The sequence below is a fragment of the Cetorhinus maximus genome, chromosome 32 (assembly GCF_964194155.1).
Source record: "Cetorhinus maximus chromosome 32, sCetMax3.hap1.1, whole genome shotgun sequence".
NCBI lineage: Eukaryota > Metazoa > Chordata > Chondrichthyes > Lamniformes > Cetorhinidae > Cetorhinus > Cetorhinus maximus.
The window spans coordinates 1,354,627-1,368,922 of record NC_135910.1 but is presented as its reverse complement, the minus strand read 5'-3'; the positions used below and the strand labels follow the sequence as shown (position 1 = coordinate 1,368,922).

General features: G+C 41.6%; 1 gene segment (V, D, J or C); it reads left to right on the top strand.

The window, feature by feature from the left end:
* The window catches only part of LOC144671271 (Ig kappa chain C region, A allele-like), a 42,990-nt gene extending 31,218 nt beyond the window's left edge, over positions 1-11,772 (top strand). Inside the window, 4 exon segments of the C gene segment in view lie at positions 6,145-6,495; positions 6,817-6,837; positions 8,521-8,627; positions 10,990-11,772. Of these exon segments, the coding sequence occupies positions 6,145-6,495; positions 6,817-6,837; positions 8,521-8,627; positions 10,990-11,016 (506 nt within the window).
* The last annotated feature ends 2,524 nt before the right edge of the window (positions 11,773-14,296 follow it).

The following is a 14,296-nucleotide window of genomic DNA, read 5'->3' as shown; positions in this document are numbered from 1 at the left end:
ACGAAGGCCAATAAGCAGTGATGATTGAGAGGCAGGGTGAAATTGAATGATATCAGATACAGAAAGAGACATAATGCAAAGGAAAGAACGATTGTGCTGAGGGGGAGAGAGGGAGAGAGCGAGAAAGAGAGAGACAGAGAGAGAGAGAGAGAGAGATAGAAGAGACATAAAGGAAAAACAATGAAAAATGTAAACATTTAAAAAGTCACCATGTTAACACCTCTAAGAACAATTTACCAGGTGTAGTAATGAAATATCATTCTTAATAATTGTTACATTTCTGGGCCAGCGGGGTTGATTATCATTGTGTTGAGAATTGTCAGGTCGTTAAAACGGTAAACACTTTGTTATTATAGACTTACCGTTATGTTCGGTGTGGCATCAGTGTTGGTTTAAACCGTTTGATAGTCTAATGCAATGGCCTAATACTCTCCAATATTCCAATCATCAATGGGAATATCATAAATCGCTATGTACTTTGGAAAGTATATCGATATATTTCAAGTCTAATAAGCGGGAAAATGCCCTGGGATATCTAACGTAGGGTATCAGAATATAAAGTCCTTCTAGATTTTGGCTGATTTCCCATCCAGTGGAAAAATTCATACTAAGAGGACAACATTTTTAAATTAGTGTTAGGCCATTTGGAAGTGAAATCAGGAAACACTTTTTCACAGAAATGTAGATAGAAATCACTCTGCGGTTGCCCTACCACCCCGGAAAAAGACAGTGGGTGCTCAGGGTCAAGTGGAACTTTCAAGTTTGAGACGGATAGATTTATGATGGGCGAGAGTATCAAGGAATATGGAGAAAAGTGGAGCAGGCTGAAGAGTCTGAATACCCCCTTGCTTGGTTCAATAGGCTGCTTGAGGTAACAGTTTTGTAAAGGTGTGCAGCATGGGGCTGCACAAACAAAAATCCATGATATTTTTCTCAAGGGGCCAAAGTTACAGTTTCGGGTGGGTAAATGTAAAATACATTGCTGGTTTAAACCATTTGATACACAATTGCTATATTCTTCAAAAGCCAGTTTCTTTCCCATGTCCCACTTTTCAATGAAAATATCTTGAATCTCATTACGCCTTGCAAGATTTATAAAACATTCAAGTGGCATCAGACCAGCAGGGAAATGCACTGCAAAGTTTAAAAGAGATGTTATGGTAGACATGTCGTCTTATTTTTGGCTTATTGTTTTGAAATTTGGGGATATTTCTGAGATTTTTCCTTGGGAGAACTATTGGTTAAAGTAGAATCCAGGATAGAGGAGGCTGTAAGGACTGAACATAATTGTCTATTCTGAAGCCACCCTTTATGGTCTTCTGACCAAAACCAGGCAATTATGCATCTGTTTTTATTCTTATATTGAGCAATCCCATTCATGAACAACGTTGTGAAGTTTGATAATATTAAGATCCTGATACTGAGATCTCCTAAAGTGAATGTCCATTGTTTGTAATTGCAGAAAATTGCAAGGCCTAGTTGTTCTTGTTAGAAAAGAAATAGACCAATTCGCTGTTAGGTTATAGAACCTTACCACACGCAAAAAAGGTTTTCGGCCCATCTTATTGGAGCCGGCTCTTTGAAAGAGTTATCCATTTAGTCGAACTGATCCTGTTCTTTCCACATACCTGCGTAATTTTCTCCTCTTTGAGTATCATCCAATCCTCTGTTGAAATTTAACATTTAACCTGTTTCCAGTACCTTTTCAGGTTACGCATTCCATATCAGAATAACTAGCTGCTTAAAGAAATAACTCCTCATCAAAGCTTCCGCTCTTTTATCAATTAAATTCAATCTATGTTCTCTGGTTGCAAAAACTCTGGCTGGTGGAAATATCTTCTCCATAATCTACTCCAGCAAACCCCTCCATGGCTTTGAACGAGTCCGCTAATTCTCCCCTTAACCTCCTCCCGGACAACAACCTTATCTTCTCCGGCCCCTTTACATTACTGAACTCCCCCATCCACCATTTTAGTAAATCTCATTTACACACTTTCCAATGCCTTGCCACCTTTCCGAAAGTGTGGTGTTTAGAAATTGGTGCAAGACTCCAGCTGAGGCCTAAATGAGTCTTACCACTGGTCTGCAGCATTGTGTTCATCTGAGAGCTCGATTTATTCCTTTGGCCCTGGGACTAAGCTGTCAGTTCTAGACGGGTGAACAAGAATGTATCTTAATGTTTAACCTTTAATTTGTTACAAGTGTCCATTCCTTGTTTCATAATTGGTTGAAAGCTCACAAACGGAAACAAAGGCTGGGTAGCTTGGAGTAAATTTGAATTGCAAGATGAAGAATTTACAATGACAATGTTATTAAATAGGCAGGTTACAAGATTTCTCAACATGCACCTTTTCGAATCCACCTTTCATCATCGTAACCACCCATATCAGGTCGTTCTCAGTCAAGATAATTAGAAATATACATGGAGACCAGAATTGGGACCAGTTTTTGGTGTTCATATATCTGAGCAAATTTATGTTTGAAGCATTGTGCACAGTTCTAGTGTCCATATATCTGTGCTGCAAGTCTAGACAAGACACTATAAAAGTTTACCATAATTTCACTGCTTTCAATTGCCCTCCATTTGGAATTGAATAGGCTAGGGAAGGCCAGATGAATCTAGGCATTGCTGTTAGTCAAATAAACTTGTTCAGTGGAGACAGATAAAAACATATTCTGCAATGATATGGCCCCAGCAATTTTGATATTGCGATTTTACTCTGGATCAAACTTACCTCTCTATTTCGGCATTAGCAAAACACCGTACTTGGGTATTATTTTTATACTTTCAAGGGATATGGGCATCGCTGTCAAGGCCAGCATTTGTTGCCCATTCCTTATTTCCTTTGAACTGAGCGGCTTGCTAGGTAGATTTCTTCCATAAAGGATATTAGTGTACCAGATGGGTTTTTACAACAATCGATGATAGCTTCATGGTCACCATTGCTGAGATTCGCTTTATACTCCAGGTTTATTAATTGAATTTAAATTCCACCAGCTTCCATGGGGGGATTTGAATCCATGTCCCCAGAGCATTAGCCTGGGCCATTGGATTACTAGTCGAGGGACACTCACAATAAGTCACCACCTCCCAATTACACATGTAAAATTGAATAATTTACTCTTCCAATAGTCAGTCACACCGCATTTATTTTTGTTAATTTGACAACAGAGAGTCAATGTTTAACAAGTACTCATTATTTAAAATAAAATAAACTCAGCAATGAAGGGCTGCTGTCGCGTTGACAATAGATGCAAAGCCTTGTCAACAATTTTCAAAAAGAGCCAGAATCCCGGATTGTCTGCTCTCATCAACCATAAGAAGCAGATGACCAGGAGGTGACAATTCACCCCTTGGCCCTGTTCTATCATTCAGTTAGATCAGAGCTGATCTGAATTTTAGCTCCATCTAGCCATGTTTGTTTCTGTTAGCATTAATGCTCTTACCCAACAAAAGCATTGCGTGCAATAATCAAAGATTAGTCAAGGATTTAAAATATAAGATATTGGAGGGAAAACACCCCTTGTCTCTCTTAATGAAAATAATTACATTGAATAATCAAGGATTTGGGGTTAAACCTCTGATGAACCATAATTTAATGCCTTGATTTCAAGCCAGAGATCAGTAGCAAGAACCAAATAGCTTAAAAATTTCACTCTCTATTCTAAATTAATAAAGAGGGTGAGTTATGTACTAGGATTATGGAAATCACTGGCATTCATTTCTCATCCTCTTATTGCCCCGAGGAGGTCTACTGGGCATGCTCTTTGAATCACTGGTAGCTGGTTTAGACACAAGTGAATGGCTTCTTCAGAGAATAGTTATGAGTCAAGCACGTTGGTTTGAACTGGACTCACAAATAGGTGAGGACTGAGTAGGGATCTCAGGTTACCGTCCATAAAACAGATTAATGAACCAATTGGGTTGTTAATGACAGCCCGACAACTTCAGCACAGAAGGTTTTCATTCAGCCCATCATATCTCTGTCAGTTCACTGGAAGAGTTATCCAATTAGTGTTATCTGAAAGCTTTCAGCATCAGTTTGCAACATCGTCCTTTGTCAAAATAAGTGCAATCGGTTTGAAAGTCATTGTCAAACCTGCTTCTGCCAATGGCCTAGATGAAACATTTCCAGTCATACCTATTCACTCATAAAAATAAAAGTCACCTCCTCACCCCTGGGGTATTTTGGTAATGATAGTGCCTCCTGTGGTCATCAACTCATCTGCCAGCAGAAGCAACTTGTAGGTTTTTACTCGATGAAAATCCTTCACATTTTTGAACGCGTCTATTAAATCTCCCCTTAACCTTCTCTGTTCTGAGGAGAACAACGCCAGCTTCTCCAGTCTGCCCACAATGATGGAAGCCCCTCATCCCTGGTACTGTCCTGGTAGATTTACTCGGAGCCCTCTCCAATGCCTTGACATCCTTTACCAAGTGTGCTACCCAGATATGGAAATAATTCTCTAGCTAAGTTATTTCCAATTAGATGATTTAAACACCAGAAATGGCATTCCGGTAGTTACTTCCCCCACAAATAAACATGTATGAGGTGAAAGCAATGAATCGATTCGTAGTCGTAATGCAGCGACTGTTAACTGTGTTGCAATAACGCAAATTATTTTTATTGAGATGAAGCTAAACTTTCAGTGCCAGCTGGGTTATTATAATGTCACACCGGTTATTTGCTGCTTTTTGAAACTTACATTTCTGGCGCTAAGCGATTAGACAACTATAGAGTTTTAGGAATGTTAGAGTTGTCAAGAGGTGAGGGCGGACAATGATTTCGAACTTTAGGTTTGTAGTTTATCAGAGACTGAATATTGTGAATTTAAAAGGTTTCTGCACTCATCCTATTCTGGCTACTTCGTCAGTTCCCCATTCCATTCTCTCTACCACTGGCTGTTTTTCCTTCAGCTGCCTTCACCCTAATCTCCGAAATTCTCTCCTTGAAACTCTCTCTCTCCCTCTGCTCCCTCATTTCTGTCATCCATTAAGAAGCTTCTCATAAGCCGCATAATTTATCATATTTTGGCCATATGCACCTTATATGTCTCGACTTCAATTATTTGTCCGAGTTGCGCTTCTACTGAGCACCTTCGAAGGTTTTGTACTGCAACAGCGGTGCGAAATAAATTAAGTACTGGTTGGGCTTCGGCTTGAGTGTTATATCCAATTCTTGGCCACCATGCATTAAGAAGGATATCAAGGCGTTAGCGAGGCTGCGGGGGAGGGTCATGAGATTGGCACCAGGGCTGCGGGGCTTCGGTTATGTGGAGGGGCGAGTGGAGCTACATTTATTCTCCTTACGGCAGCGAAGCTGAAGTGGGGATTGGTGATGTTGTTCCATTTGTAATGGTATTATAATAAAGTTTTACAGTTGTGGGTAATTTGCGGCCAATCAGTTGAAAGTGTCTTGAGTACGAGGAACGGGAGAAGATGCCCGTCTGCTTGTTAAATGTGCATACATATTAATTACATAGAATTTACAGCCTATAAATAGGCCATTCGGCCCAATCTTGCACCACCCGGACCTCCTCCCATCCCTACTCATCTTTGACATTTATTTCGAGAGGACTAGAATATAAAAGCAGGGATGTGCTGCTGAGGCTTTATAAGGCTCTTGTCAGACCACATTTAGAATATTGTGAGCAATTTTGGGCCCCGTATCTCAGGAAGGATGTGCTGGCCCTGGAGAGGGTCCAGAGGAAGTTCACGAGAATGATCCCAGGAATAAAAGGCTTAACATATGAGGATCGTTTGAGGACTCTGGGTCTATACTCGATGGAGTTTAGAAGGATGAGGGGAGATCTGATTGACACTTACAGAATACTGAAAGGCCTGGATAGAGTGGACGTGGGGAAGGTGTTTCCATTAGTAGGAGAGCAGAATTACATTTCACTTAGTGATCTAATTACCAACTCACATCATTTCTGGTCAAAAAGTACAAAGCACTCATATCTTGCAAACTGATTCGGTGGTTTATTGTGACGGGTGGCATGTTAGTTAGGAAGCAGGTTTGCTCTGAACTTAGCATTAACTTAATTGTTCTAAGATTGAAACGTTATATTGTTTAAACTCCTCGGACTGTTTTCATCCTCATCCATGTTCTCTCCATTTAGTTTTGTTTAATTCCCACACAGATAACAGTACAAACATTAGGAATGCCAACGTTTCTGTCTTTGAACCCTCCCCTGAAGAAATTAAGGAGAAGAGGAAAGCGACTGTGGTTTGCCTTGTTACTGACTTCTACCCCGACAACATCGAGATCCGTTGGTTGGTCGACGACATGGAGAAGAAGGCCAACGACACAAGCATTCAGACCGACCTCAATTCCATCCCAATGGATGGGGGGCAATCATTCAGCATCAGCAGTCGCCTGAGGCTCGATGTCCAAGATTGGATCCGGTTTAAGACAATTAAGTGCGCAGTGAAGCATTATACTAATGCATCAGAAGCTCAGAAATCTGATTACACGCTACACATCAAAGCTGGTAGGTCATTAAAATGGCCCATGCCATTCCATTTTAGCTTCAAAGGAAGCAAGATCTTGCACTTATATAGTGCCCGTGCCCTTCTCAATGAATGAGTAACCACATAGATGAATCTGTAAATCAATAAATGACTAAATAAATCATTCAAAAAATACATGGAACATGTAAATGTACTCGGAAATAATGTTAAAAACAGTATTAACACGACTGTCATAATGTATCAGGCTGAGTGCTACGTACAACCGTGATCATCTGCAAATACACACTGATTTCATAAAGCATCTGGTGCTAAATGGTTGCTTTTATTTTCATTTCTTTCAGCAATCTGCGGTGTAAGCAAAGGTAAGCCTCCATATCCTTCTATCTGCTTCTGGGCAATTCGCTTTGGGAAAAATAGAGGGTCCTTAAGAGGGCGCAAAGGAGACTAACCAAAATGTTTTCAGGGATGGGGGTTTTAGCTATAAGGTTGGGAAAGCTGGGATTGCTCTCCTTGGAAGAAAGGAGGATTGAGGGAAGATTTGTTGCAGGTGTACAAGATTATGATAGATTTAGATAATGTAGACAAAGAAAGACTGTCCCATTACCTGATGGCACAAAGACGAGGGGGCACAGATTTAAAGTTTTGGGCAAGAGATGTAGGAGTAATGCGAGAAAGAGCTTTTCTTTTCATACAGAGAAAGGCAATGAACTGAAATGGCCATGATTGTGTTGGAAGCGAAGATAATCAATGATTTCAAAAGGAAATTGGATGGACAGTTGAAAGAAAAGAAGTTGCAGGGCTACAGAGATAGAGCAGGGGAATGGAGTTAACGGAACAGCTCTACAGAGACGGCGTAGGCTGGACGAGACGAACGGCCTTCTGTTATGCCATAATAAGGCTATGGCTTTAAATAGTCAAAGCGCATAAATTGTAATTCTGGAATTAATACCGTATCGGGTATTGCGTGCATACAGTCATTTCAACATTTGGAAACACTTGCTTTCCATTAAAAACAGAACTGCAATTGGCTCAGAGTTTATTAGAAAACCCATGTCGGGAGAGCAATGTAGCTGGGCTTTTCAGACAATGATGGCCCACTGAATTAGTATCGAGGTCTCCTGGACTCAATTCATAGAAATAAACGTTCGCTGTAATGAGGGAAAAGAAAGGCCGGGCGGTGGATACAGGGAGTCGAGTGGAAGTACATCTATCTTAAAACTTAAATTTCCTCCTGTGAGAGCATAGTTTGAATGTAGCGCAGAAACAAGAAGAGAAGTTCCGCTCTCTGGAGAAGGGGAGTTTTATGTAGTGCCTTTCAGGAACGCATTATATCCCGAAACTCTTTGCAGCCAATGAAGTACATTGAAATTTAAGTCAGTACTATAATGTAGGGATCGCAGAAATTAGTTTTCACGTAGCAACAACCCACAAAAAGCAAGGAGATATATGACCAGATAATTTGTTATTTGTGACGTCGGTTAAGGAACAGGCTGAGGCCCAGGGCATACTAGAGAACACAATGCTGCTGCCGGTTCATTTACATCCGCCTCAGAGGGCATCAGCTCATCGAGTTAAGGCCTTGTCTGAAAAATGGTTCGTCCAATCGTGCAGTGTTTCCGCTCTACTGACACTGGGACTTTTGGTCTGGATTATGGGGCTCTGGAGTGGGGTTTGAGCGCATATTTTGGCCCCGAAGGGAGAAATCTCCCCACTGAGTTATGGCTTACACAAGCTCCCACCCATATAATCCTGAGCTACCAATTCAGATACTGCTTCTTCTTTGGGGGTTGGCGGTGGAAATGTTAGCATGATCCCCACAAGTGATAGGAGTGTTCATAATTGGACATGGCACATCATTGGAGTAGCCTTGTTATAGTGCGGTAGGGCGTAGAGAAACTTCTCGCATCACAGGAGAACATTATGTTTTTACAACTCAACTCTTAGGCTGGGATCCTGAAATGAAGATATGTTTCATTTCCTAACAATAGAATTCCTTACTTCTAGAGAACAGGAATTCCAAATTGTTCCTTATATTTACTTCACAGAAGCGAAAATGCAAAGCATGGGAACGGCAAAATTGACGTACATGATCCTGATCTGCAAAAGCATCTTTTATGGACTATTCGTCTCAGTACTTGCTTGGAAAACCAAGGTCAGATTAAACTAACGAAATGTATTAAAATATGCATTCCAAAAGTGAAGCTGGGTTCTTTATGGTGCCCAAACCAGGAACAAAAATGTTTTTCCTTCGGTCGTTGGGTCCCTATACTTTGACCGAATCCCATGCTACAGATTTTCTGCAGCAAAATTGCACTCCACGTTCATGATAACTGTTTTACATGATTTTACATGACGCCAATGGAGAAACCCATCTATTCATTCAGAGAATTACAATTACGTTATAGGACAGAAATAGCCCATTCGGCCCTAATTCTGCCTGCTGCTGTTTATGCGTCATATTAGCCCAACCTCACTTAATTTAACCTTACCACCATGACCTTCTGTTACTGCGTACATCTATTTGCTTATCCACCTTCTGCCATGGCAACATCTATGATATTCGCCTCAATAACTCGAAATGGTGGCAAGTTCCACATTCTAACTGGCCCCTGGGTAAAAACATGTTTCCGTTGAATTCACTGTTGGATGTGCAGTGAATATCTTATATTAGAGGCTCCTAGTGTTGGATTCTTATTCTAGAGCACTCGAATGAAAAAACAAAACTTCCATTTCACTCCAATTGCCCACGACAGTATGTAAAAAAACGGAATTGAATATATTTAGTTCTGTTGTGATTCCTGATTTTCTTTTACAAATAAATGCAGTTTTCTGCTTTTGACAACGCTTTGGGTTTAAGATCAAGAAAGCTTGACCAGGATTGTATGAGTCATAACTACTATTACTGATTTTGTCAGGACAGTGATGTCAAGTCATTGAACAGCATGAAAAGGAGATTTCCTTGAAAGGTGTCAGGGATGCAGGAGGCCTGTTATTGTATGAAAAGTGGATTGTGCTCCTTAGAGCAGGGAAGTGTAAGGGGACATTTCACAGAAGTGTTCAAAATCATGAACAGAGTCAGTGGTGTAAATGAGGAGATAAAAGCAAAATGCTGTTGATGCTGGAGATCTTAAATAAAACAGAAAATGCTGGAAAAACTCAGGGAGCGCCTTTGAAGAGAGACAGAAAGTTAACCTTTCGACTCCAATATGACTCTTCTTTGGAATGGAAGAGAAGTAGGGGTGTGATTCATTTTAAGCTATTGAAAATGGGGAGGGTCAGTTGGATAAAATGGCAAGGTCAGAAGGTTAGAATGCGGGGGAGATCAAATGACAGCTATGTCATGGAACAAAGGCAAAGAGGGTGGTAATGGCATAGTAAAGGAACAAAGCATTGGCCTAGAGTAGGTGTTAATAGCAAAATAAATGTCAGAGCTACCTGAAAGCAAGGCATGAGAACAAAGATACAGGCTGGCACTCGGGGAAACTACAAAATAGTGGACAGGGTTCATGGTCTGAAGTTGTTGAACTGAAAGTTGAGTCCGGAAGTCTGTAACTTGTCTAATCGGAAGATGGGGTGTTGTTCCTCAAGCTTGCGTTAGGCTTTACTGGAACATTGCAACAGGCCAATGACAGGAATGTGAGCATGAGAGCAAAATGGTGAACTGAAAAGGCAAGAGACCGGGATGTCAGGGTCCTGCTCGAGAATTGAGCTAAGGTGTTCCATAAAACGGTCATCCAGTCGGCGACCTGTCTCCCCAGTGCCATGAAGAACGCACTGTGAGCAGCGAATACAATAGACTAGATTGAAAGAAGCACAAGTAAATCATTGCTTAATCTGAAAGGAGTGAGGAGGGAGAAAGTAACGGGCCAGGTGTTACACCTCCGGTGATTGCATGGGAAGTTGCCTTGGGAAAGGGATGAGGTGTTGGGCGTGATAGAAGAGTGGACCAGAGGGAACAGTCCTTCAGAATGCTTAAAGGAAAGGGGAAGGGAGGATGTGTCTAGTGGTGGCACGCTGCTGGAGTTGGTGAAGATAATACATTGAATGCGGAGGCTGGCGGTGTGGAAAGAGAGGTTCTGGGTGGGGTGGGGAAGGGTGAGGGCAGGAGTGCAGAAATGGCTCGGACACGATTGAGGACCTTGTGTAAGTAAGAGGACACTGATTCCAGTGGTAGATGGATCGGTAAACAGAGTGCAGAGGTGTAAAATAATTGACCAAAGAACCAAAGGAGGAGCTGGGGGTGGGGGCATTTTTATGCAGCGAGTTGTCATGATTTGGAACTCACAGACAGAAAGGGCAATAGAAACAGATTCACTAGTAACTTTCAAAATGCCGCTGGATGTATAAGTGTTGCGATCAGGATAAGTGCTATGGGGAGACAGCTGGGAATTGGGATTAATTGGATATCCCTTTCGAAATTCCAGTAAGTTGGCAGAATGGCCTCCTTCTGTGCTGTATGATTCTGGTTTTAAAATGATTAAAAGGCCGACTGTATTTTTTTTATTGTGCACCAGACATCTTACAGCAAAAGATTTGACTGATCATCACAAGCTTTGAGCGGATAAACGGTGGAAAACACGTGAGATGGAGAAGAGAAATATGAATACTGCGAATATCTAGGGGGTGAATTTTGCCCGATCAACTCCCGCCACACCGATATAAAGATAGGCGCATAGTTGCCGCGGGAGATTAATGGATGAAATGTACGCCCTGTTCTAGCTTTTCGGCTGGAATAAATCAGTTCATAATCTTGAGATTGCTATAAATTCCTGGTGCCTGAACAGGTTAAGCTTTGAGAAATTCACAACAATTTTTTCTAGACTATTTGCTTATTCATTGTTATTCTGTGTCCTTTGAATCTTTATAAAGAATTATAGGATCTATCAGCACAAACGGAAGCCATTTGGCCCATTGTGCAAATGCTTGCTGTTTGAAAAAAGGTCAGCCATTCGTTCCACTTAATTCCAAGGCGAACAATTACAGCTTCTCTAATCTCCCCACGAAACAAAATCTCCTTTGCCAGTCTAGTAAAGCTGTGCATATTGCTAAGTAGCGAAAGGTACATTGTAACTTAAATCCTGTTTGGTGCACATATCAACGTACTTTACTCTTGTATATGAATGCACAACTCTTATTGTTAGTTTTAGAATTCACTTCAGATATTGTGGATGGGGACTGGGCTCACATTATTTGTCATGGGCTTCTCAGTGCATCCTGTATTGACAGGTGACTTCTGTTTTTTTTTACATTTCTTTCTATTTGTTCATTGTTTAAGAAATAAATAGAATATTTCTACAAAGAAACCCGTTTCTTTTCATCGTTATTTCAGCATTTCCCCAAGCGCCATGCTTTTTAAAAGACAAACATTTGCACATGGACATTTTATAGGTGTTTGTTGAATATGACTATCAAAGGATATCGAGCAAAGGTGGGGAATGGGTTTAAGAAGCTGATCAGCCACTGTCTAATTCAATGTCGGATCAGGTGCTGGGGATTTAATCGCATCATCCTGTTCCTATGTAATATGCACCAGAGGGATATACCGTCTCCTCCTGTCACTATGCAACAGACTCGAGGATGTTGAAAGAACTCCTCTCCAGAGCAACAGTTCTTGTGGGCTGTAGGGCCTCCTGCCAATCTTATCCAATAGGCCTAGTGGGCTGAGTAGATTCCCAGTTCTGTGACAGGTTCGAGTCGGCCGCTCGTTTTCCTTGTGTTGCAGTACATGATTCTGGGTGCCAACCATTGGACAACTACCTTTGGGCGGGAGTTTTTTTTAAATTAAATAATGGGATGTGGGCAACGCTGGCAAGGCCAGCATACTATACGTATTCCTAATTGCCCTCACCTACTTGAATACAACAGAATGGTTTGCTAGGCCATTTCGCGGGGCAATTATGCGTCAACCGAAAGATTGTGGGCCTGAAGTCACATGGAGGCCAGACTGTGTAAAGATGGTATAATCCCTCCCAGCCGGATTGGATTTTACAAGTATCCAGTAGATTAAAGGTCACCATTACTGATGATAGATTTTGTTCCATGTTCTCAGGCTTGATTTAAGTTCCCCAGCTGCAGTAATAGGAGTTGAATTTATATCTCTGGATTTTTGGCCCAAGGCCACTCCTAAAACTCTGCTACGATAGCCCTCACATGAAATTTCACCAAGAATCCTTTCTGTCGGTTCCTGGTTTGGACAATTTCATTCTCAGATTTGGCACAAAGGTCAAAGCACCGCTTCTTTGTAAGTGCTTTGCTGCAAACGGGCAGTTGCGCTTACTGTCACTAAGGGAATTGTGATATGGTAGCCATCACAGAGACGAGGTTGAGGGAGTGGCAAGACTGGGAGCTCAACATTCCGGGATATAGAACCTTCAGGCGAAACAGGGGAGGGCGCAAAAGAGGAGGAGGCATCACATTATTAGTTAAGGAGTCAGTGACTGTAGTAAGGAGATATGATATCTTGGAGGGAGCATGGAATGAAGCTTTGTGGGTAGAATTTAGGAATAAAAAAGGGGCAGCCACATTGTTACGTGTTTATTATAGAGCCCCAGATAGACAGTGGGAAATTGAGGAGCAAATATGTGCACAATTCGCAGAGGTGTGTAAAAACAATAACAATAGGGTAATTATACTAAGTGATTTCAACTCTCCCAACATTAATGGGGATAGGCATATTGTTAAGGGCTTGGATGGAATAGATTTCTTGATATGTGTACAGTAAAACTTCGTAGGTCAATATGTAGAGGGTCTAACAAGGGGAGATGCAGTGCTAGATCTAATTCTGGAGAATGAAGCCAGACTGGTGGCTGAGGAGGTGGTGGGGAACATTTTATTGATAGTGAACACAACGTGGTGCAATCTATGCTTGTTATGGGCAAAGAAATTGACAAGTTGAAAAAAAAAATGTTTTGAACGGGGGGAGAGCAGATTCTAGTAAAATAAGGCAGGATCTGGCCAAGGTAGACTGGGAATAGATACTTGTGGGTAAATCTACAGAGAAGCAGTGGGGGGCGTTCAAAGAGGAAATGAGGATGGCACAGGCTCAACATGTTCCCTCTCGCTTGATAGGAATGATTAACAAGCCCAGAGAACCATGGATTATCAGAGATATTCAGGACACGATGAGAAAGAAAAGAGAGGCTTTTAGCAGGTACAAAGGGTGCAAATCAGCAGAGTCATTAGTGGAGTACAGAAAGTGCAGCGTGGAGCTTAAGAAAACAATAAGAGGAGCAAAGAGGGGATATGAGAGACCTCTGCCTGGTAAAACTAAGGAAAACCCCAATAACTTCTGTAAGTATATCAATGGGAAAAGGATAACCAGGGAAGGAGTAGGGCCTATTCGGGACCAAGAGTGCAATCTATCGGTGGAGCCAAAGGACATTGGTAGATTGTTGAACGAATACTTCACATCCGTCTTCACCCAAGAGAATGAGGATGAATGTATGGAACTCGGGGAGAGAGACTGCAAGGTTCTTCAGCAAATTGATATAGGGAGTGACAAGGTATTGGAGGTGTTGGCAGGCTTAAAAGTGGACAAATCTCCAGGTCCGGATGATTTGTGTCCCGGACTGCTGAGGGAGGGAAGGGAGGAGATAGCAGGGGTTCTGACCCAAATTTTTAATTCCTCTCTGGACACGAGGGAGGATCCAAGGATATTGGAAAACAGCTGATGCGTTTCCGCTATTTAAGAAGGGTCAAAGAACAAAGAACAAATAAAAATACAGCACAGTAGCACAGTAGAGAGAAGCCAGGGAACTAAAGGCCAGTGAGTCTCACGTCAGTGGTAACGAAGCTGTTGGAGAAAATCCTGAAGGAGAGAAT